Source organism: Rhinoderma darwinii, chromosome 4 (genome assembly GCF_050947455.1).
Source record: "Rhinoderma darwinii isolate aRhiDar2 chromosome 4, aRhiDar2.hap1, whole genome shotgun sequence".
NCBI lineage: Eukaryota > Metazoa > Chordata > Amphibia > Anura > Rhinodermatidae > Rhinoderma > Rhinoderma darwinii.
The window spans coordinates 348,992,212-349,014,284 of NC_134690.1; the positions used below are offsets into that span (position 1 = coordinate 348,992,212).

The following is a 22,073-nucleotide window of genomic DNA, read 5'->3' on the forward strand; positions in this document are numbered from 1 at the left end:
TTAGAAAGGGGAGAACACCAAAAATGTTGCGGCGTTCGCAGGTCCATGGGCATTTAAAAAGGTGAAAGGATCAATCCAGAGATCGGGAGGCAGATTCGTAATACAAGAATGGGAATGCTCCTGCTCATCCAGGGCTGCTACAAATTGATTAGAAAAGAGATTTCATCCACCGATCATTTCCAAAGACGACAACTTTTATTTTAGATTAACATCTGCAACGCATTTCGACCCTCTGCTCCAATCTTCTTTAGGCATGTCAGTCGAATACCCCAGCAGGGTGTGGAAATGTGTTGTAGATATTAATTTAGGATGAAAAGATTTGTGGTAGGATAGTTTGTGAATTTTACAGTTCAACAACCTCAGAGCATTTACTTTTGGTGCATCAGACTTCTGGCCTAAATTGTGCTGTTTTTGAATGCAAATCAATTTAGACAAAGGTTATTATTTTTGTAAATCCAAAAGAACAGATGTTTGCGCCTCACTAGACACGTTTCAAAATTGTCTTAAAAAATGGGGCGTGGCTTAGCAGAAACGCATGGATACAAAACTGCCAATGTGCTCCAAAGTTGCCCAAACATTTTGGCGCAAAAAACTGGCATAAACTAAGCCAACCAAGAGGTGATATAAGGAAATGTTTCTAACATGTCTAGCAGGATGCGCCATATTTATTATAAAGTTTACGCCACTTTGATAAGTTTGGCGCATCTTCTGACTGCCTGATATAGGCTTAAGCTTTTAAATATTAGATAGAATTAGTAATTCTGTCTTAGTATGTTTTTTTTATTGGACACACATACTGATTTGGCTATTTGCATATAGAATGTGATGTAATTAAATAAATATATGCCAGCTAACCCTCCCCCCATCCGGCATGTGCTATATATTGTAGGGTTGTCTCTTATGTGACAGAGGACCTACTGGGCACAATGAAGCACCAGAACCTGGGTTCATCTGACACCTGTGAACTCTTTATAGCTTTGACATGGGAAAAAAATAAATCAATAACCATAGGCATCTACGTGAAGAGCACATTTCCACAACAACTGATCTGTGCCCTTGTCAGAAGCTATAAGTTATAAAAAAAAAAAAATCAGCCTTGTAGTAAAAAAAAATCTAAATCTAAATTTCACAGGCAGGGATATTCCATGTTCATATACAAAAGTATGGAGAAGTTGCACTGATCAATCTGTCTTTACCCATACATAAATATATATATAGGCCATTTAGATCATTATTACATAACCCAAAATGTTATATAATACCTTCATGTACCTATGAGGGTCTAAAGATGTTCAAGACCAAATGAAACCCTACTATATTACTGCAAAATAAAGTACTGTACTGTACATATGTGATGCAAAATAATAGTTATTATAATAGCACCAATAGTATAATAGTATTAGAACAGTAACAGTGCCATTATCAGAATTATCTTTATTGAAAAACGACATGGAACTTGCATGAAGTAACACAGAAAATACCTATTAACAAAAAAGTTGGACAAAATAATTTTTTCCTCCCCCCATTTTTTGCAAGGATTAACCCCAGATGTACTGGATCACTGGTCACTTGAATGTCAGGAGGTTTAGCCTTGTCCTTCCTCCCAGTTTTCTCCTGGTGTTGGTAATATCAGTACCCCCTGTTGTGGTCTGGTAGTTATGTGTCAGAATCAATCAGAGGGCAATGAAAGGGAGGGGTTTTTAACTCACTGTGTTAGGTCGCTATGTGCCATTCACTAATAGACAAAGGGTCTCCTCAACAGATGTAAAGTTAAGTGAAATCTGTCATCCTGCATAGAAAAAAAAATGACCACGAGGAGGAGGGAGAAGGAAACAGGAGGTTAGAGCCAGGGAATTTATCGGATTGAGAAGGATAGGGGGGTGAATTGGTGCCAATTAATCCTGTGGGATTGAGAGGGAGGTGGAACCCTCTCTAAACACGGTGAGGGGCATGTCCAGAAGCTTATTGGAGCTGGGGAGCAACATAAAAACCCCCTGCCTGGCACTGACCTCTTATATCCTTCAGATCAGCCTGGTAGTAGGAAAGAGAAAGTAAACTTATCCCATATTCATACAGTCATGACTGGGCGAGATGACATTTCAGAGGGCAAATCAAAAGTGAAGATCCTGGCCCCAAGTGCGGGAAATGAGAAATCAGGCCGTTTTCATGGACCTGCAATGAGATCCAAAGGCTTTGCCATCACTGATCTGCTTGGTCTTGAAGCGGAACTACAACCACCATCAGTTTCTCTTCCCAGCTGTGAAGGTCCAGGAGGAGGTCTCGGTGGGGTCTCCTTGGCTAATGGATCACTGCCCCTTGGGTTGGGGTTTCTGTGTGGTTTTGCCTCTCAACAGCCCACCGGGACTACTTGTCTTCTCCCAACTCACATACCATTTCTCCAGCCTAGACCAGATCATCAGTACCTCCACAGCTCAGACAAGCACAAGGAAAATATCTCTGGTAACTAGAAATATATATGCACATATAAAATATATACCTATGTCATGCCAAAATGATCAGTAAAGGGATGTTCAACATGTTACACTTAGTCTCTGTAAAATGGGATGATATTGTAATGTAATGGGATATATATGTTAGTGGATAATAAACGTATTAATCTATTCCTTAAAAAAATATTGTGGGAGTATTGTTATATGCTTTTAAGTTTCTATTCTGTATAGTCATTTTTAGTGTACCAGCCATGAAGTTGTTGGTGGAACGCATTGTTTTCTTGTGTGACAGCAGCTTGAGAAAGTGACTGTAGAAAATGAGCTGTGGATCAGAGAGCTGTCCAGCTTGTATGACCTTTCTGTGGTGCTGAATGGTTGGTTGTAAAGACATCACACAACTTTCCCCTTTAGCCTGAACCGAGCTTATGTTACGAGCTAATGAATTTCTATGTCCTTATGTTTAATGCTATATACATATTATTGCTACTTCAATGCTTGCACAGGAAACGTGTTGCTTTGTTTAAAAAAAATATATAAGACTTTAATGTTACTACATTAAAATCTGGCATGTACTATTTTATAATAAATGGTGAACACTAGTAAAGATCATGTAAAAATTCACTATATTTGCATTTCTAGATGATGACAGTCTTCTAGGAGATAAGAGTGATTTGAAGTCATCAGGCTCACAAGCAAAAAGAAAGAAAAGAAGACACAGGTAATTTAGATATCTTTATATTTTGGCCAGCCATGGTTTCTACTATAGTCAGTAGCCTGTAGACCAGTGGTTTCAGCGTGGTTTCCATCAAATCTACTACAAAATACTTATAAAGCCAAGGAGAACCCGAACAACGGTATATATATCTTGACCAAAAGACTTTAAAATACAAGCCAAGGAGAACCCGAACAACGGTATATATATCTTGACCAAAAGACTTTAAAATACAAGCCAAGGAGAACCCGAACAACAGTATATATATCTTGACCAAAAGACTTTAAAATACAAGCCCGTGACCTCATATTTTTTTTTCACAATTTTGTCACCATTTTTTATAGTTTCATAGCTTATGTTATCGTCAGAGGGTTAGTGTAGACTGGGGGTTATACATTTTGGCAATTGATGGCAATAGTCCATAATCATGTCTATATCTGCAGGACTGTATTTACTGCTCATCAGCTGGAGGAATTAGAGAAAGCCTTCAATGAAGCTCATTATCCTGATGTCTATGCCAGAGAAATGTTGGCTCTCAAGACAGAACTGCCTGAGGACAGAATACAGGTAACATGAGAAATATTTATCTACTTCTTACCACTACAACAACCCAAAAATGGGGGACACTTCCAATCTATAAAAAAAATATTTAAGTCAATGTAACTGCAACAACCGAAAGTAGTGAGGAGACGGCATTACTTTTTGCAGATCTTTCCAATTTAATGACCGGGCTAAACCATTTTTATATTTTTGAGCGTGTATTAACAAAGCCTCTACTATGACCATTCAATTTTGTAATATGTATGCCATTTTGCTATTTTGTATTACAGGTCTGGTTCCAGAACAGGAGGGCTAAGTGGAGAAAGCGTGAGAAATGTTGGGGCAGGAGCAGTGTTATGGCTGAATATGGGCTCTATGGTGCCATGGTGAGGCACTCCATCCCGCTACCTGAGTCCATCATCAACTCCGCAAAGAATGGGCTTGTTGGCTCCTGTGCTCCTTGGCTATTGGGTGAGGAACCTATTCGTGACTGATACCTTAAAAAACATATTTAGAAGTCCTAACAAGTGCAAATTGTGCAAGAGCATTTAGAAAATTTCAAAACAGTCATGGAGTCCTGGGCACAATTGACAAACAACTGTATTACAATTCTTATAAGGTGTCCTTGTAATATAAAATTATTTAACTTTACAGGTGATGCAGAGGCTATCACAGCTAATAGCATGCTGTATGTATATACATATATATATATAATTTTAAGATTTGATATTCCAAGATTTTCCACAATTGTCTTTACCACGGGGACTTTAAATAAAGTTTTCATAAATGGAAAATACATGCAATTATTTATTAGATGCCCAAAATTATTTTAGCCCTTGCTAGCAGGTGTAATGTTTTGCAATTTATGAATTAAAATATATATTTTTTTTACTTTTTAGGCATGCATAAAAAGTCTGTAGACATCACCAGGAAGGCAGATGTGGATGAACAAGCAACAGATAATTACAGGGGGGAACATCATATCGATAATCTGTTATCCAGGCCATCAGATTCCCATAGGAACACACAGAACAGAGGCAATAGTATGGACACTTCAGAAGACAGGGCCATTGACCTCTCAAGCACAGCAAAACAAGAGACACCATGCAATATAAGGCATGGATTTACCAGAGACAGTCAAAATGACATTACAGACAATGAGCACTGAGACGACTATTTTTAAATCAGAGGAAAGAGTCAGTGCAGTTAGTGTGTGTGTGTGTGTGTGTGTGAGAGTGGGGGGGGAAAGAATGGCAGGGCCAAACACCATCACGGACATTTATTATTGCACATGTATTTTAATCATCAATTTCTGAAAACTTTATTGCAGTTTTTATTGAGGTTATTTTCACATCAGAGCATAAGCTAATTGTGTATTTGTGTCAATTATTAAGTATATTCTTAGCTTTATTTTTAACGTATACAAAAAAATTAATTGGTAATTTACAATTTTCTTGTACAAAGCAATATTTTTTTCTGTAAATAGATAATACGATGACTAAAACAATCTGCATTGTATCACAGCAAGAGTACAATAAAATATATTAACAAAAATTACTCAATTTAGTAACAAAATAAAAAATATTAGGGTGTGATAGATTTCGTTTAATACATAGCACATTCTAACAAAAGTTAATTTTGGTTCAAAATAACAAATTTACAGACATAATTCATCATTTTTTGTTCATCATAACTATTTACATTCTGAATGTAATTATAAGATATATTTTTAAAAGTAAATTCATTTGACTCTATACATTATAGTAGTATAGTAAAGCGTGAAAAATTAAAGCTTCAATAACTTCACTGATACATTTACTTCTCTTCATCAAACATGCATATAATGTAAAGTTTTAATAGTTAAATTATTTATGGATTTTATGGTAAAAAATATGTTAACACAAATTTAACACAAATTGTGTTTTTTATTAAAAAAAATCACAGATGTTTTAGAGGTAAATCTATGAAAGCTCTTTTTTTAAGTAATGTTCTGAAAAAAAGCAAAATTTCTTTAAAATAATTTCTTGTTCCTCCCACAAATGTAAAATAGAAATAAATATTTGTGAATATATAAATATAGGAAAATTTATACTTCTCCATTTTTAAATAACCTAAAATAAATATAAAGTAGCCCAGATCGATTAAGCAGATGTTTTCTCTTATGTGAGTTAAACAATGAAAACTATTGATTGATTGGTTTCCGTATTGTTACATTTTGTTGGTAATAATGTGGAAATGTTTTGCTATTTTTTTTAGCTATTATCCATCTATGTTTAGTAACTAAAAACGTCAGTAATATTTTTGTTCAGTAGGATCAGGGGGTTTAAGTAACTGTAGAGTCTATTACTGCTTATCACTGGATTGGTTGATGCAGGCATACATTGTTTGTATGTTGGGTCATCTTTGCATCTAACATTTTAATTCTGTAAATCTAAAAAAAAAAATCAACAGCCTTATACATGGTTACTGTACATTTTGTATATAAATATAAACTTTTTTAAGCTCAGATAGATAAAAATCTATGCATTGAAAAAGAGAAAGGATGTTGAAATTCTGAATAGAAGACATTTGCTTCGAACAAGAAAATACTCTATATTTTGAGAAGGAAGAATAGTAAATGTTTTGTAATTATTTGAATTGTCTGTAAATCTGTGTTCTATTGTTCAGTTTGTGTTACTGCCATTTTATATTTATGTATTGAAGCACTTTGTTAGCCAGGGGGTTTTATTAAATTGTTTGTTATATTTTATCATATATTTATTATATCTAAACCAATAAAACTTTCTGTATCTTTTATTTGCAGAAATCAGTTGTGTTTGTGATGGACATGTGATCAAAAGGGCAAAAGTTGTTTGTGATAGTCTGATAATATACACAAAAAGAGAGACAGACCATGAAAACAATACGCTACTGTATATTAGTACATGCAAAAAAATAAAAAGAAAGTCTAAGAGCTACTAATTTTGGCTCCTTATTTAAACAGCCAAACATGACAAAAGTGGTATTATTATATACATTTTACCATCTATCTCATTTGGTAGCCTTGTCAAAACATTGGACAGCAATGGGACCTTGGGAGAATCAGTTTAAAACTTTTTATATGGAGGCCTTTCATAATAATTAATCATTTTTAGTATCAAAAGACATAAAACATTAGGCCAGATTCAGACAGGTTTTTTTTTTAATGGTGAAAACGCATGTAAAAATGCCTACAGAAATGCTTGCAGTTTTATGCTGTTTTATAATGTTTTTTTATGTGTCTGTAGTGGCATTTTTTTAAAATAAGTATTTTTGTACAAGCATTTTTTTTCAGTTGTTTTAAAAATATTAAATACCCTACATAGAAAAACCGAAGGAAAAAAAAGCCACGCCATCAGCATGCTTCGTTTTGAAAAAACACCACTGACCACAAAAATGCCACTCAAATGGCAAAAAATGAATTACTTTGGGGGAAATTTGTTAACATTTCTACACCGGTCTTCTGGTGTATAAAAGTTGCAATTTGCACAAAAAAAATTATGGTGCATTTGCGCTGCTTTTAAAAAAATGTACAGGGCCCAGCAGAAGGGGCAGGACAATCTGCAGACTTACACATTTACTATAATTTACGCTATCTCAAAATCTATTGCGGCATTGTTTTCGTATTGAAAAGAGCTTTCAAATGAGCCCCCACTCGACCCCCGTGCCATTAAAGATTTTGTTGCCCCCGCCCACCCCACTGCCACCAAGTAGGTGGGGGTGTTTTTTTTTATGGCGTTAACTGGAAGATTTTATGACCTCATTATATCCCACCAAATTTCAACCCTCGAGCCATTCAAAAGTTATGAGGGTGTTCTGGAACTTTTGGTGGGCGCTGTATAGATCTAATACAGTGCTTCTCAAACTGCGAGGCGGGTATCACCAGTGAGGTACCCCTAGTTGTTGGGGAGGTGCAGTTGGTGGTTTTGACAGAAGTGATAATAAACTGCACAGTCTTTTCTCTCACTGCAGGAATCTCTTATTCAGCAAAATAATTGAGTCATTTTGTGCTTTTTTTTGTTTTTGTCCTTTTGTTATATAGGGTTTTGGAGACGAATGAAAGGTAAATTGAGCATTATGTGTAATTTTGACACAGACTTCGACCACGGATGGTGGGGCCCAGGTTTCTCCATGTTCTGGCTCGTAAAGCTTCAGCATAAAAAGGGTTGAGATGCCCTGGTCTTATAAAAACACTCAGGGTGATCTAATAAGCCAATTAGATCAATTAATATTACTCTTAGTCTAGCCTACCTTAGCCTAGAGTTGTTTGTGTGAACTAATCTTGAAAGAAGGTATAAAATTGATTTTGTGACATCATGTTGATCTTTGTGAGTATTGTAATACATTTCAGCATGTACCATCTCTCCACAGGATCTGTGGTATGGTCTTTGCCATGCTTCCACTATGATGGCTTTTCGCCCTGATCTCAAGAATAGTATAAACAGACCTGTGACCCAGTGTGTTGCTTCCAAATGGTTAATGATCTTGTGGGTGCTCCAAGAAAAGGATTGATTGATATTTATCCACAGATTGTGTTTTAGAATGTAAACATAAATTTATAAAAAAAATAAAAATCAAAAAGATATTTCATAGGTAAATTTATTTACTGTTCTTTATCATTTTTGTATTTTCTAAAAATACATATGACACATTAGATATAGTTTTAGCTACAATAATGTCAATCTTTCACCTCTTGATTACTTTTATAAATAAGCAGCAACTGATATGAACTGCTGCTACTGGACTAAAATTGAGACAAGCTGTAACAGTCTAAAATACACCACACCTTAATCCTGCCTTTAATTGTGTTGTCTTTTTTTGTCTTTTTGTTAGAAGGGCCCTCTAAAAAATATACTGATAACAGGGTGTCCCGCTGCTGGGTCCCACAGAAATCAGTTGTTACCCGCGTGGAAATGTGATAGCAAGTGATCAATTTTTCTGCAGTGCCCCCACAGGGGAAACTATGTGTCACGATCTAGGGGTATGTGGACACACTAGGCCGCTCCGCCATAGCGGAGAGGCAGCTGACCAACACAGTCTATGCAAAAGTCTATGGAAGGAGTGTAGCACTAGGGTACCTGGGATAGTCCAGACAGCGGCAAGGGCTCTGGCACAAATGGGGCTAGATGTGGCGGGTTGCGCCAGACGTGGTGGATGGTATCCGGGATGGCAGATGACACCAGACGTGGTGTATTCCAGCAGACGTGGCAAGGCATGGCTCAGATGCTAAACAGGCTCGGGAACAAGACACAGCACGGGATACAGGCGATCGGAGGCAGGACACAGGAACACTGGGAGCAGGAAAACACTAAGGGACCATTTGCAATACAAACATGGGAAAACTACAACAACGCTCAGGCAGGGAGAGGAAGGGCTGAGTCCTTCTTATTGTCCAGGATGAACAGGGGTTAATTAGGTGAGCTTTAACGTGTGTGCGCGCTGGCCCTTTAAGGCTGGGGCCAAGCGTGCACGCGCACCTTAACAGGCCGCGGGTGCTGGTGTTTCCTGTGAGGGAGACGCTGGCGGGATGCCAACGGTCTGTGGTCGCGGCACTTGCAAGGTAAGGAACCGCGACCGGCTGTGACACTATGTATTACATGATGCATATTGAAATCACTGGGCTGTCTGCGTAATGCATAAAAATGCTGGGTCCTCCAGAGCGGGAGATGTTCTTTGTAGTTGCTCTCCACTCTGGCTAATTATTGGAGGTCACATATAAGAGAAAATGGGTTTTCCCCACATAAACCCTTACCAGTCCACTTCTCCAATGGATGTAGAATTATGGTGGCGTAGAGGATGCATATGTATGTATGGCCCCGATGCAAGATGTGTAACAGGAGCGGTCATCTATCCCTGGCTAATTATAGTACTGTGTATATGGAGAAGAGGGACCTTTTGGAACTTCAGCACCCCCAATAGTTACATGTAGATAAGTATGTAACACTCAGCTTCTTACTATCACCACAACCTCTGCTCAGCGGCAGAATCACGACAGAGTGTATATTAGAAGGTTTCATCCCATCAATTCCTGCCTCTGTAGCAACATTACATATTAGTATAAAGCCCCTTTAAGTTTATCTTTGTGATGATTAGAAAAACAAGTTCCATGAAAAACAGCTACAAAGTGCCTTGTTATCCTGGGGAAAGCAATGCGTAATTAGACTGACAGCACAATACAGAAGCCCTGAAACATTTCCAACAGAATCTGCTGGCCAACTTGTAAATGACTAAAGGACAAAAGATTTATTAATTGAAAGCTGGGTAATTCCCATTTGGAATGAATCCCAAAACAGTTCCACACATGACCTGCATGTTAATAAGCTGACCCATCTGCCTTTAGCTTTCTTCACTTACATAGACTGGGACGTTAACAAACAGGCATAACTCATGGCTGCTAATTGTGTTTACATTGTGCTGCCGGAGCTACAGTTGTGCTCCGTAAATTACCTATTAGAGGACTGTCAGGGTTGTGGTGGAAATGCAGAAGAAGGATTATATTCTAATGGGCCATTTCATGGTAACATGCCCTAGGAGCTTACTGTATTATGCTACTCCCTCTAGTGGTGGATGCAGGCACCTAAATTGTTATGATTTAAAGGGGTTATCCCACGAAAGACATTTATCAACTATCCACATTGTCAGGGCCGATTCTAGCTTTTCTGCTGCCTGAGGCGAAAATTGAAATGGCTCCCCCCAGATTTTGATTGACATCCCCCTGGCTGTTCTACATCACTATCAGCCACCTCCAACTCTTTCGGATGCGCCGTTGCCTTGTACTCCCCTGGCATGCGCGGTGCAGCCTGGAAGGGTAAACCTCGCTGCAAGCTGTGTGCCCAAAGAGTACAAGGCAATGGCGCATCCAAGCAAGTTGAAGGAGACTGGTAGTGATGTATAACAGCCAGGGGAATGTCAATCAAACATGGAAAGGTGGGTTTGGAGGTAGGACTATGTGACTCTTCAGGATAGCGGCACCGACCCTTTAATGAGTAGATAGCATATAGTGTGCGCAGTTGATTTGACGGATTTTGCTGCATCTAAAAAAACATACAAGGGAATGTTTGGAAATATTGTCAGGTCATGTATTACCGCATGGTGGTGGTTCAAGGGATTAAAACTTCCTGACAAATTCCCATTAAATATACAATGAAGTGAAAACAACTCCATCTGCCCTGCAATTTTTTTTATTATAAATATGTCCTACATAATTGCAGCTTCAGAACAAAGCTCATACATATATACAGTGCCCCAACCAAGCTCAGTACTTAAATACAGCACCAGAACAAATCTCACTACATTTATATACAGCACCAGAACAAAGCTCATACATATATACAACACCATATATATATATATATATATATATATATATATATACACACACACACTAACACGCACAAACAAACACACACACACACACACACACAGACACAGACAGACAGATAGATAGATATATATACATATACAGCACCAAGCTCAGTACATAAATACAGCTCCACAACAAAGCTCATAACATATATACAGCACCAGAACCAAGATCATAACATATATACAGCACCAAAATCAAGCTCAGTACATAAATACAGCACCAGAACGAAGATCATAGCATATATACAGCACCAGCACAAATACAGCTCAATTTAGTGCAACCCCTGCTGTACAGGTTTGTACAGCATAAAACTAAAGCTCCCAGCATGGCCCGAACAATGGTAAGGATATGCTGGAAGTTGCTGTTTCACAAAAAAAAAAAATCATACCACAATCATCTCGCTGCATACCATACAGTGACTATAGTGCTGAATAGCGGCAGAATAAACATTTATATTAAGTGACTCACCGGTGACGTCTCAGATTCTATTTGTTCTTTTTCTCTTTTCTTCTCCATCCGGTACAGACCTCTATGGTGACTTCTCTCGGCCACATCCCATTTCTGCAGTTTGCCGCATTTCTGCAGTTTGCCGCTCTGATGTCTTCAGCTTCACATTTTTCAAAAATTTCTGCACCTATAAACGAAGATAAAATTCTCATGGTGCCACACACTAAGCCATAAAATACAATAGCACCATACACTGCACCTCTAATGATAATAGCGCCATACACTGTGTCCCACACACACACAGTGCTCCCTGTAGATAGTGCCCCATGGAGCCTCCTGCAGATAGTGCCCAACATAGATCCCGCTGTAGATAGTGCCCCACATACAGCCACCTATAAATAGTGCCTGACATAAAGCCCCCTGTAGATAGTGCCCCACATATAGCCCCCCATAGATAGCGCCCACATATTGCTCCTCTGTACATAGTGCCCCACATATAGCCCACCCCTATAGATAGTGCCCTATATATAGCTTCCCTATAGATAGTGCTCCACGTATAGCCCACCACTGTATATAGTGCCCCACATATAGCCCAACCCTGTGTATAGTGCCCCACCACTGTATATAGTGGCCCACATATAGCCCACCCCTGTATATAGTGCCCCACATATAGCCCACCCCTGTATATAATGCCCCTTTTATAGCCCATCCCTGTATATAGTATCCCTCATATAGCCCATCCCAGTATATAGTGTCCCTTATATAGCCTAACCATGTACACTACCGTTCAAAAGTTTAGGGTCACTTAGAAATTTTCTTATTTTTGAAAAAAAAGCACAGTTTTTTTCAATGAAGATAACATTATATTAATCAGAAATACACTCTATACATTGTTAATGTGCTAAATGACTATTCTAGCTGCAAACGTCTGGTTTTTAATGCAATATCTACATAGGTGTATAGAGGCCCATTTCCAGCAACCATCACTCCAGTGTTCTAATGGTACATTGTGTTTGCTAACTGTGTTAGAAGGCTAATGGATGATTAGAAAACACTTGAAAACCCTTGTGCAATTATGTTAGCACCGCTGTAAACAGTTTTGCTGTTTAGAGGAGCTATAAAACTGACCTTCCTTTGAGCTAGTTGAGAATCTGGAGCATTACATTTGTGGGTTCGATTAAACTCTCAAAATGGCTAGAAAAAGAGAGCTTTCATGTGAAACTCGACAGTCTATTCTTGTTCTTAGAAATTAAGGCTGTTCCATGCGAGAAATTGCCAAGAAACCGAAGATTTCCTATAACGGTGTGTACTACTCCCTTTAGAGAACAGCACAAACAGGCTCTAACCAGAGTAGAAAGAGAAGTGGGAGGTCCCGCTGCACAACTGAGCAACAAGACAAGTACATTTGAGTCTCTAGTTTGAGAAATAGACGCCTCACAGGTCCTCAAATGGCAGCTTCATTAAATAGTACCCGCAAAACGCCAGTGTCAACGTCTACAGTGAAGAGGCGACTCTGGGATGCTGGCCTTCAGGGCAGAGTGGCAAAGAAAAAGCCATATTCATGACTGGCTAATAAAAGGAAAATATTAATATGGGCAAAAGCACACAGACATTGGACAGAGGAAGATTGGAAAAAAATGTTATGGACAGACGAATCGAAGTTTGAGGTGTTTGGATCACACAGAAGAACATTTGTGAGATGCAGAACAACTGAAAAGATGCTGGAAGAGTGCCTGACGCCATCTGTCAAGCATGGTGGAGGTAATGTGATGGTCTGGGGTTGCTTTGGTGCTGGTAAAGTGGGAGATTTGTACAAGGTAAAAGGGATTTTGAATAAGGAAGGCTATCACTCCATTTTGCAACGCCATGCCATACCCTGTGGACAGCGCTTGATTGGAGCCAATTTCATCCTACAACAGGACAATGACAAAAAGCACACCTCCAAATTATGCAAGAACTATTTAGGGAAGAAGCAGGCAGCTGGTATTCTATCTGTAATGGAGTGGCCAGCGCAGTCACCAGATCTCAACCCCATAGAGCTGTTGCGGGAGCAGCTTGACCGTATGGTACGCAAGAAGTGCCCATCAAGACAATCCAACTTGTTGGAGGGCCTTCTGGAAGCATGGGGTGAAATTTCTCCCGATTAACTCAGCAAATTAACAGCTAGAATGCCAAAGGTCTGCAATGCTGTAATTTCTGCAAATGGAGCATTCTTTGACGAAAGCAAAGTTTGAAGGAGAAAATTACTATTTCAAATAAAAATCGTTATTTCTAACCTTGTCAATGTCTTGACTATATTTTCTAGTCATTTTGCAACTCATTTGATAAATATAAGTGTGAGTTTTCATGGAAAACACAAAATTGTCTGGGTGACCCCAAACTTTTGAACGGTACTGTATATAGTGTCCCTCATATAGCCCACCCCTGTATATAGTGTCCCTCATATAGCCCACCCCTGTATATAGTGCCCCAAATATAGCTCCGTCTGTAGATAATGCCACTCACATTTTTATTAGAAAAAAAACTACTTTACATACTCACTTTGATCCCATTCCTACGCCGTCCCGTGGCAATGCAGACCTGCTCTCTTCTGAGCAGGTTTGCGGGAGCTAAACAATGAAAGGCATTGATTGACAGGGCAAGTCAGTCTGCCCTGTCAATTAGCGCCTTTCAAAGAAGTCGTTGAAAAGCGATGAATGGCCGGGAATGGTGCCTGGCCATTTACCGCTTATGCAATTATAGTGCAAGAGGGGGTGGCGGAGGATGGTTTCAGTGGTGCCACCCCCCTCAGAGAGGCAGCAGGCCACTGCCTAAGGCGAGATGCTCATCTCGCCTCATGGACGGTGAGGCCCTGCACATGGTTGTTCATGCATGATCACATCTCCATTGAATCTCCTCCTCACTACGTTCATGCTCGGTGATCAGTGGGTGTCCCAGTGGCCCCCAGCGTTGAGACATTTATCACCTATCCTGTGGATACGGCAGGTGATAAATGTCCATCGTGGGATAATCAGAATTAATATATGACTATACACAGGCTTTGGTGGCCTGTATGAGAAAAACAAAGTTCTGACTGTTATAAAGATATATTAAGAAATTAATTAGCACAGGTTTTTAAACCTGTTGTACAAAAAAAGCAGAGGGTGGACATTCACTTTAAAGAGGCTCTGTCATAACATTATAAGTGCCCTATCTCCTACATAATGTGATCGGCGCTCTTATGTAGATAACAACAGTGTTTTTTTATTTTGAAAAACTATCAATTTTGAGCAAGTTATGCACAATTTCAGATTTATTAGGTTCTTAAACTGGGCATGTTTTTACTTTTTTACCAACTGGGCGTTGTAAAGAGAAGCGTATGACGCTGACCAATCAGCGTCATACACTTCTCTCCATTCATTTTTAGCAGTACTCGCAACACAGTGTGATCTCGCAAGATCACGCTGTGCAGTCACATACTCCCATATTAACTTTACTGAAGTGTTTTGGGAGTGAATAGACATCACCTCCAGCCAGGACTCAATGTCTATTCATCACTCCCGACACTTCGGTAAAGTTTCTGTTAATGACAGCACACGTGATCTCGCGAGATCTCTTTAAAACGCCCAGTTGGTAAAAAAGTAAAAACACTCCCAGTTGTCTATTGAGAAACGAATTAGCATAAATCGAAAAATGTGCATAACTTGCTCAAAATTGATTGTTTTTCAAAATACAAAACACTGTTGTTATCTACATTACAGCGCCGATCACATTATGTAGGAGATAGGGCACTTACAATGTGGTGACAGAGCCTCTTTAAGTTTCCAAAAAGTCTGTTGAGACATTTCTTGGTTATACTCAGTGACGTAACTACCACTATAGCAGCCGTAGCGGCTGCTATGGGGCCCGCAGCATGAGGGGGCCCATGCCACTCGCCGGCACGGGCCCCCCCATGGCCGGAGGCTCTGCTAGCAGCCGCTATGGCTGCTACAGCGCGACGCCACTGAAGGGGTTGTTCCTACAAAAGACATGCATCCCCTATCCACAGGATAGGGGATGCATGTGTGATCGCTTGGACGCCCAGCGATAAGGAGAACGGGGGACCGAAAATCCCCCGAAGTTCTCCATGACAGACCTCAGACTTCAGGGGTCTGTCTGCAGCTCCATAGAAATGAATTGTGCACTGGTCGCGCTTGTGCACATGCGTTACCAGCGCACCTTTCATTTTTATTGAACTGCGCAGACTCCGGAAGTCCGAGGTTTGTCATGGAGAACTTGGGGGACTTTCGGTCCCCCGTTCTCCTTATCGCTGCCAGCCTGTGGATAGGGGATACATCTCTTTTATAGGACAAACTATAGGCTGTTTTTTTGGGGGGCTATATGGCGTTATCTACAGGGGGGGTCTGTATGGCGTTATCTACAGGGGGGTTCTGTATGGCGTTATCTACAGGGGGTTTGTATGTCGTTATCTACAGGGGGTATGTATGGCGTTATCTACAGGGGGGGCTGTATGGCGTTCTATACAGGGGGGTCTGTATGGCGTTATCTACGGGGGGGGGGCTGTATGGCGTTCTCTACAGGGGGGACTCTGTATGGCATTATCTGCAGGGGGGACTCTGTATGGCGTTATCTACAGGGGGGGTCTGTATGGCGTTATCTACAGGGGGGTCTATATGGCGTTATCTACAGGGGGGGTCTGTATGGCGTTATTTACAGGGGGTTGTGTGATACACAGCAGAGGGGGGCCCCAGTCAAAAGTTTGCTATGGGGCCCAGTCTTTCCTAGTTACGCCCCTGGTTATACTGTACCTGTTTCTACCCTCTGTGTTTTGACAATAGGAAATGACAGCCATTACAGTTCCACATAAAGATTGTCACCTATTTTTCCTAGACTCTAATAACCTATATGCCATAGATGGGAGTACGATTTTACATGTTACCCCTTATTTTCGATAACAAAACTGTACTTTCACCATATAACATTTAAGAGGCATTTTAGCCTCCACTGTTTTAAATGGCAGAAAGACAGTAAATTCAGGAAAAAAACAACAACATTTCCACAGTTAACTCCAGACTCTAAGGCCCCATGCACACGACCAGAGTAATTACGGACCCATTCATTTCTATGGCCGACGGACACCTTCCCGTATATTTACGGCACGTAGAAACCTTCCATAGAAAATAGGACATGTCCTATTTTTTTTATTTTATGGACCGTGCTCCCATACTTTATAATGCAAATGCAGATGGCTGTCCGCAGCCGGCCGTGCCCGTAATTATGGACCGTGATTACGGGCACGGTCGTGTGCATGGGGCCTAAGTCTGGAGAAAATAGCTGAAAACTGCAATATGAGCTCTAATGGCTCCTATTTCTTGTTCTCACTTTCAAAAAAACTTTTTATTTTTCATTAAATGGATTGTCTCATGAAGACAATCCTGCTCCATATCCCTAAGGCTGGATTCACACGAGCGTGGCGTTTTTGCGCACGCAAAAACGTGGCGTTTTGCCTGCGCAAAAGCCACTTAACAGCTCCGTGTGGCAGCAGCATATGATGCGCGGCTGTGTGCTTTTCGCGCAGCTGCCATCATTATGACACTCCAGTTGGATGTTTGTAAACAGAAAAGCACGTGGTGCTTTTCTGTTTTCATTCATCCTTTTGACAGCTGTTGCGCGAATCACGCAGTTCGCACGGAAGTGCTTCCGTGCGGCATGCGTGGTTTTCACGCACCCATTGACTTCAATGGGTGCGTGATGCGCGAAGAACGCCCAAAGAACGGTCATGTTGTGACTTTTTTTCAGCGGACTCACGCTGAGTAAAAATCACGCACATGTCCGCACGGCCCCATAGACTAATATAGGTCCGTGCGACGCGCGTGAAAATCACGCGTGTTGCACGGACGTAATTCCCGTTCGTCTGAATAAAGCCTAAGCAGGAGAAATGTAGGCATATGGACAAGGGTTTTAAACTGATACAATTGGGTGGTGGGGTTTAGAAGACTTTCTTTCCCATAGGAAAACATTGCCCGTGCCGTAATTACGGCCTGAAATAGGACATGTTCTATCTTTTTCAACGGCACGGGCACCTTCCCATAAGCATACGGGGAGCTACCCATGGCCAATTGAAGTCTATGGGCCCGTAATTACGGCCCGTAATTACGGAAGTTTTTACGGTTGTGTGCATGGGGCCTTATTAGAGATAGCAGCAGAGTAGAGGAGAAGGTTGTAGGGCTAATCAGTGTGGAGAAGGAGGGAACGCATCCAAGTATTATGGGAGGGCAGATCCCCCTAGCTGTATTGAATGAGTGTAGATCAGAAAGGAAAGTACAGGGGGAGAGAGAGCGAATCACACACGCTGTGTATCTGTGTCAGGCCTGGAATGACAATTTGCCCTATTGGGCAGATTCCGAGCTGGTTGCTTTAGCAAGCCGCAGAGTGGGCTTCCCGGCCTGCCGCTGTTAAAGAGGCTCTGTCACCAGATTTTGCAACCCCTATCTGCTATTGCAGCAGATAGGCGCTGCAATGTAGATTACAGTAACGTTTTTATTTTTAAAAAACGAGCATTTTTGGCCAAGTTATGACCATTTTTGTAATTATGCTAATGAGGCTTGCAAAAGTCCAAGTGGGTGTGTTTAAAAGTAAAAGTCCAAGTGGGCGTGTATTAGGTGCGTACATCGGGGCGTTTTTAATACTTTTACTAGCTGGGCGCTGTGAAGAGAAGTAACATCCTCTTCTCTTCAGAACGCCCAGCTTCTGACAGTGCAGATCTGTGACGTCACTCACAGGTCCTGCATCGTGACGGCCACATCGGCAGCAGAGGCTACAGTTGATTCTGCAGCAGCATCAGCGTTTGCAGGTAAGATCGACTTACCTGCAAACGCTGATGCTGCTGCAGAATCAACTGTAGCCTCTGGTGCCGATGTGGCCGTCACGATGCAGGACCTGTGAGTGACGTCACAGATCTGCACTGTCACAAGCTGGGCGTTCTGAAGAGAAGAGGATGTTACTTCTCATCAGAGCGCCCAGCTAGTAAAAGTATTAAAAACGCCCCGATGTACGCACATAATACACACCCACTTGGACTTTTACTTTTAAACACACCCACTTGGACTTTTGCAAGCCTCATTTGCATAACTACAAAAATGGTCATAACTTGGCCAAAAATGCTCGTTTTTTTAAAATAAAAACGTTACTGTAATCTACATTGCAGCGCCGATCTGCTGCAATAGCAGATAGGGGTTGCAAAATCTGGTGACAGAGCCTCTTTAAGTTCTATAATGCATCCCATAAGGTCCCGGGCTGTCGACCCCAGCACACAAGGCGGCGCAAGTCAGCGGCAAGATGTTATGTGGAGCTCAATGCTGACTTTGCATCCCTCTCCCTTTCTTGCCCGTGCTGCCTTTCAGTCTCCTGCTCCTGCTGACTCCCATAGAAAAAGTCTCATACAGTACTCTGTCATTCACTTACAGCTACTGTACATCTGTATGGTTGTAATCTAGAGTTACTTAAGCTGTGAGAAGAACCCCAGACAGAGGGGCCGCTGTGGATATAGGGTTTTTGGACTTTGCAAAGGCATTTGACACTGTCCCTCATAGATGTCTAAGGGTATGTTCACACGGCTTATTTACGGACGTAATTCGGGCGTTTTACGCCACGAATTACGTCCGAAAATGCGCCTCGATAGCGTTGACAAACATCTGCCCATTGAAAGCACACGAGGCGTATATTTACGCGTCGCTGTCAAATCACGGCGCGTAAATAGACGCCCGCGCCAAAGAAGTGTCATGTCACTTCTTCAGACGTAAATGGAGCCGTTTTCCATGGACTCCATGGAAAACTAGCTCCAGTTACGTCCGTAATTGACGCGGCGTTCAAGCGCCTGTACATGCCGTTACGGCTGAAATGACGGGGATGTTTTCTCCTGTACCCGTAACTAACCCGTAATTTCGGCCGTTACGGACGCTGCCGTGTGAACATATCCTAATGGGTAAATTAAGGACTATAGGTTTAGAAAGTATAGTTTGTAATTCGATTGAAAATAGTTTCAAGGATCTGTATCCAGGGAGTCAATGATTCCTACTCTGAATGGTCATCGGTTATAAGTGCTGGGACCACTATTATTTAACTTATTTATTAATGATATAGAGGATGGGATTAAAGGACAGGTGTCGCGAAAATTATTTTTTTTTCTATCAATGTGCTTTTAGTGTTTTACTTTTTTTTTTTCTAACTTTTTCTTCACTATGGGGGCTGCCATTTTTTTTTCATCTCTGTATGTGTCGATTAACGACATATACAGAGATGGAATACGGCACATACATCCCCATAGAGAATGCGAACGGGAGCCGTTCGCATTCACTATGGTGTACGCCGTCTGTGTGGGAACGGCGCATGCGCTGCTCCCACACAGTCCAAATGGAAGGTCTTTGGCCGAGCGACATCCGGCGCCATTTTCTTGTGTGGACAGTAAGATGACTACTTCCGGTCGCGGCTTCCGGACATGTGTTCAGAAGCGAGCGGACGGAGCGGACGGACCGGCGGCAGCGGCAGGAACAGGTAAGTTATGTTTGTGTATGTTCGTGTTTTCGTGTGTGATTACTACTGTATGTAAGCCTACTACACTGTGTTTTCGCTCAAAAAATGGCGGCACTAGCCAGGATAAAGGAGGGGGGATTGTTTGAGGACGCTAGAGCGAGTGTGTCTTCTCAAATTTTGCAGCATAAAGCAATGTGGTTGCTTTACCACATGCCAAAGCTGCAATTTTTGGAATTGCTCCCTCTAGTGACCAGCACAGGGAAATTTTATAAATTAGAATCTCATTTATAATATTTCCTGACTTGTGAAAAAAATTAAAAAAATTAGAACAATGTCTAATCATGTATACACTAACTGTTTAACTAAAAAAAAAAAAATTTCTAGCGACACATTCCCTTTAATAGCACTATTTCTATTTTTGCAGATGGCACCAAGCTGTGTAGTATTGTTTAGTCTATGGAAGATGTTCGGAAATTGCAAGCTGATTTGGACACACTAAGTTGGCAAATGAGGTTTAATGTAGATAAATGTAAAGTTATGCATCTGGGTACCAAAAATATACATTCATATGTTCTAGAAGGAGCTAAACTGGGAGAGTCACTTGTTGAGAAGGATCTGGGTGTACTTGTAGATCATAGAGTAAATAACAGCATGCAATGTCAATCAGCTGCTTCTAAGGCCAGCAAGATATTGTTGTGTATTAAAAAGAGGCATGGACTCGCTGGACAGGGATATAATATTACCACTTTACAAAGCCTTCATCTAGAATATGCAGTTCAGTTCTGGGCTCCAGTTCATAGAAAGGATGCCCTGGAGTTGGAAAAAATACAAAGAAGAGCAACTAAACTAATAAGGGGCATAAAGAATCTAAGTTATGAGGAAAGATTAAAAGAATTAAACCTATTTAGCCTTGAAAAGAGACGACTAAGGGGGGACATGATTAACTTATATAAATATATCAATGGCCCATACAAGAAATATAGTGAAAACCTGTTCCATGTAAAGCCCCCTCGAAAGACAAGGGGGCACTCCCTCCGTCTGGATAAAAAAAGGATCAATCTGCAGAGCCGACAAGTCTTCTTTACTGTGAGAACTGTGAATCTATGGAATAGCCGACCGCAGGAGCTGGTCACAGCAGGGACAGTAGATGGCTTTAAAAAAGGGTTAGATAATTTCCTAGAACGAAAAAATATAATCTCCTATATGAATGTGTAGAATTTTTGTTTAATCCCTTCCCTTTTTACTATCCCTTGGTTGAACTTGATGGACATATGTCTTTTTTCAACTATACTATGTAACTATGTGGTAGGTTGCAATGTCCGTGGCTGCGGGCCGTCAGCTCCAACCTCCTCCTGACAGCCGCAGCAACGAGTCGGCAAGCGCTGGCCCCAGCCTCCTCCTCAGGAGATGCCAGAGCTCACGTCCACTCACCTCAGCCGGATCCCGTAGGGTGCACGTGCACGCTCGTACCCGCTCTTAAAGGGGCAGCGTGCGCACTGGACTTCTGATGACTTGAACCCGTGAGTACCCTGGACTATAAGAGGGGTCCAGCCCCCTGCTTCTATCCCTGAGCGTTGTTGATGTTTCCTAAGTTTGTCTATGTGATGGCCTCCTAGTGTGTTCCTGTTCCCATCCCAGTTCCTGTCCCAGTTCCTGTGCCTTGCATTCCATACCATCCTGGTCGAGCAATGTGCTGTGCCAAAGTCGTGTCGCGCTGTATCCCATGTCTGACCTGCTTCACCTCGCCTGACGTCTACCTGCTGCTTAGTCCCAGCCGAGCCTGCCTTACTGCTATCCGAGCTGCCACAGGTACCTATACAAACTATAGACATTGTCCTGCACCCTATTTGGCCAGCTGCCATAAAGCCAAGGCGGTACGGCCCAGTGGGTCCACAGACCCTTTGTGACAGTACGCTCAGGCCATGGACCCCGCTGGTCGATTCAAGACTATAACGACGTCTCAAGAGATGCGAGCGGATATGCTAGACCTCCGGTCTCGACAGGACCAACTCCTCCAGGCGTTGAACAT

At 41.4% G+C, this 22,073-nt stretch overlaps 1 protein-coding gene across 1 annotated transcript; it reads left to right on the forward strand.

The window, feature by feature from the left end:
* Window positions 1-2,078: 2,078 nt before the first annotated feature.
* VSX1 (visual system homeobox 1) lies at window positions 2,079-4,870 on the forward strand. Its single transcript, XM_075864487.1, has 5 exons — window positions 2,079-2,460; window positions 3,090-3,168; window positions 3,606-3,729; window positions 3,993-4,173; window positions 4,602-4,870. Exons 1-5 carry the CDS (start codon window positions 2,079-2,081, stop codon window positions 4,868-4,870), a joined length of 1,035 nt encoding a protein of 344 aa, XP_075720602.1.
* Window positions 4,871-22,073: the final 17,203 nt, after the last annotated feature.

What these genes read in the sequence shown, in the direction of transcription:
- VSX1 (XM_075864487.1), top strand. Translation starts at nt 2,079, where the DNA reads ATGACTGGGCGAGATGACATTTCAGAGGGCAAATCAAAAGTGAAGATC. An exon ending in AGAAAGAAAAGAAGACACAG is followed by an intron (nt 3,169 to 3,605) that starts GTAATTTAGATA and finishes CTATATCTGCAG; the next exon opens with GACTGTATTTACTGCTCATC. An exon ending in TGCCTGAGGACAGAATACAG is followed by an intron (nt 3,730 to 3,992) that starts GTAACATGAGAA and finishes TTTGTATTACAG; the next exon opens with GTCTGGTTCCAGAACAGGAG.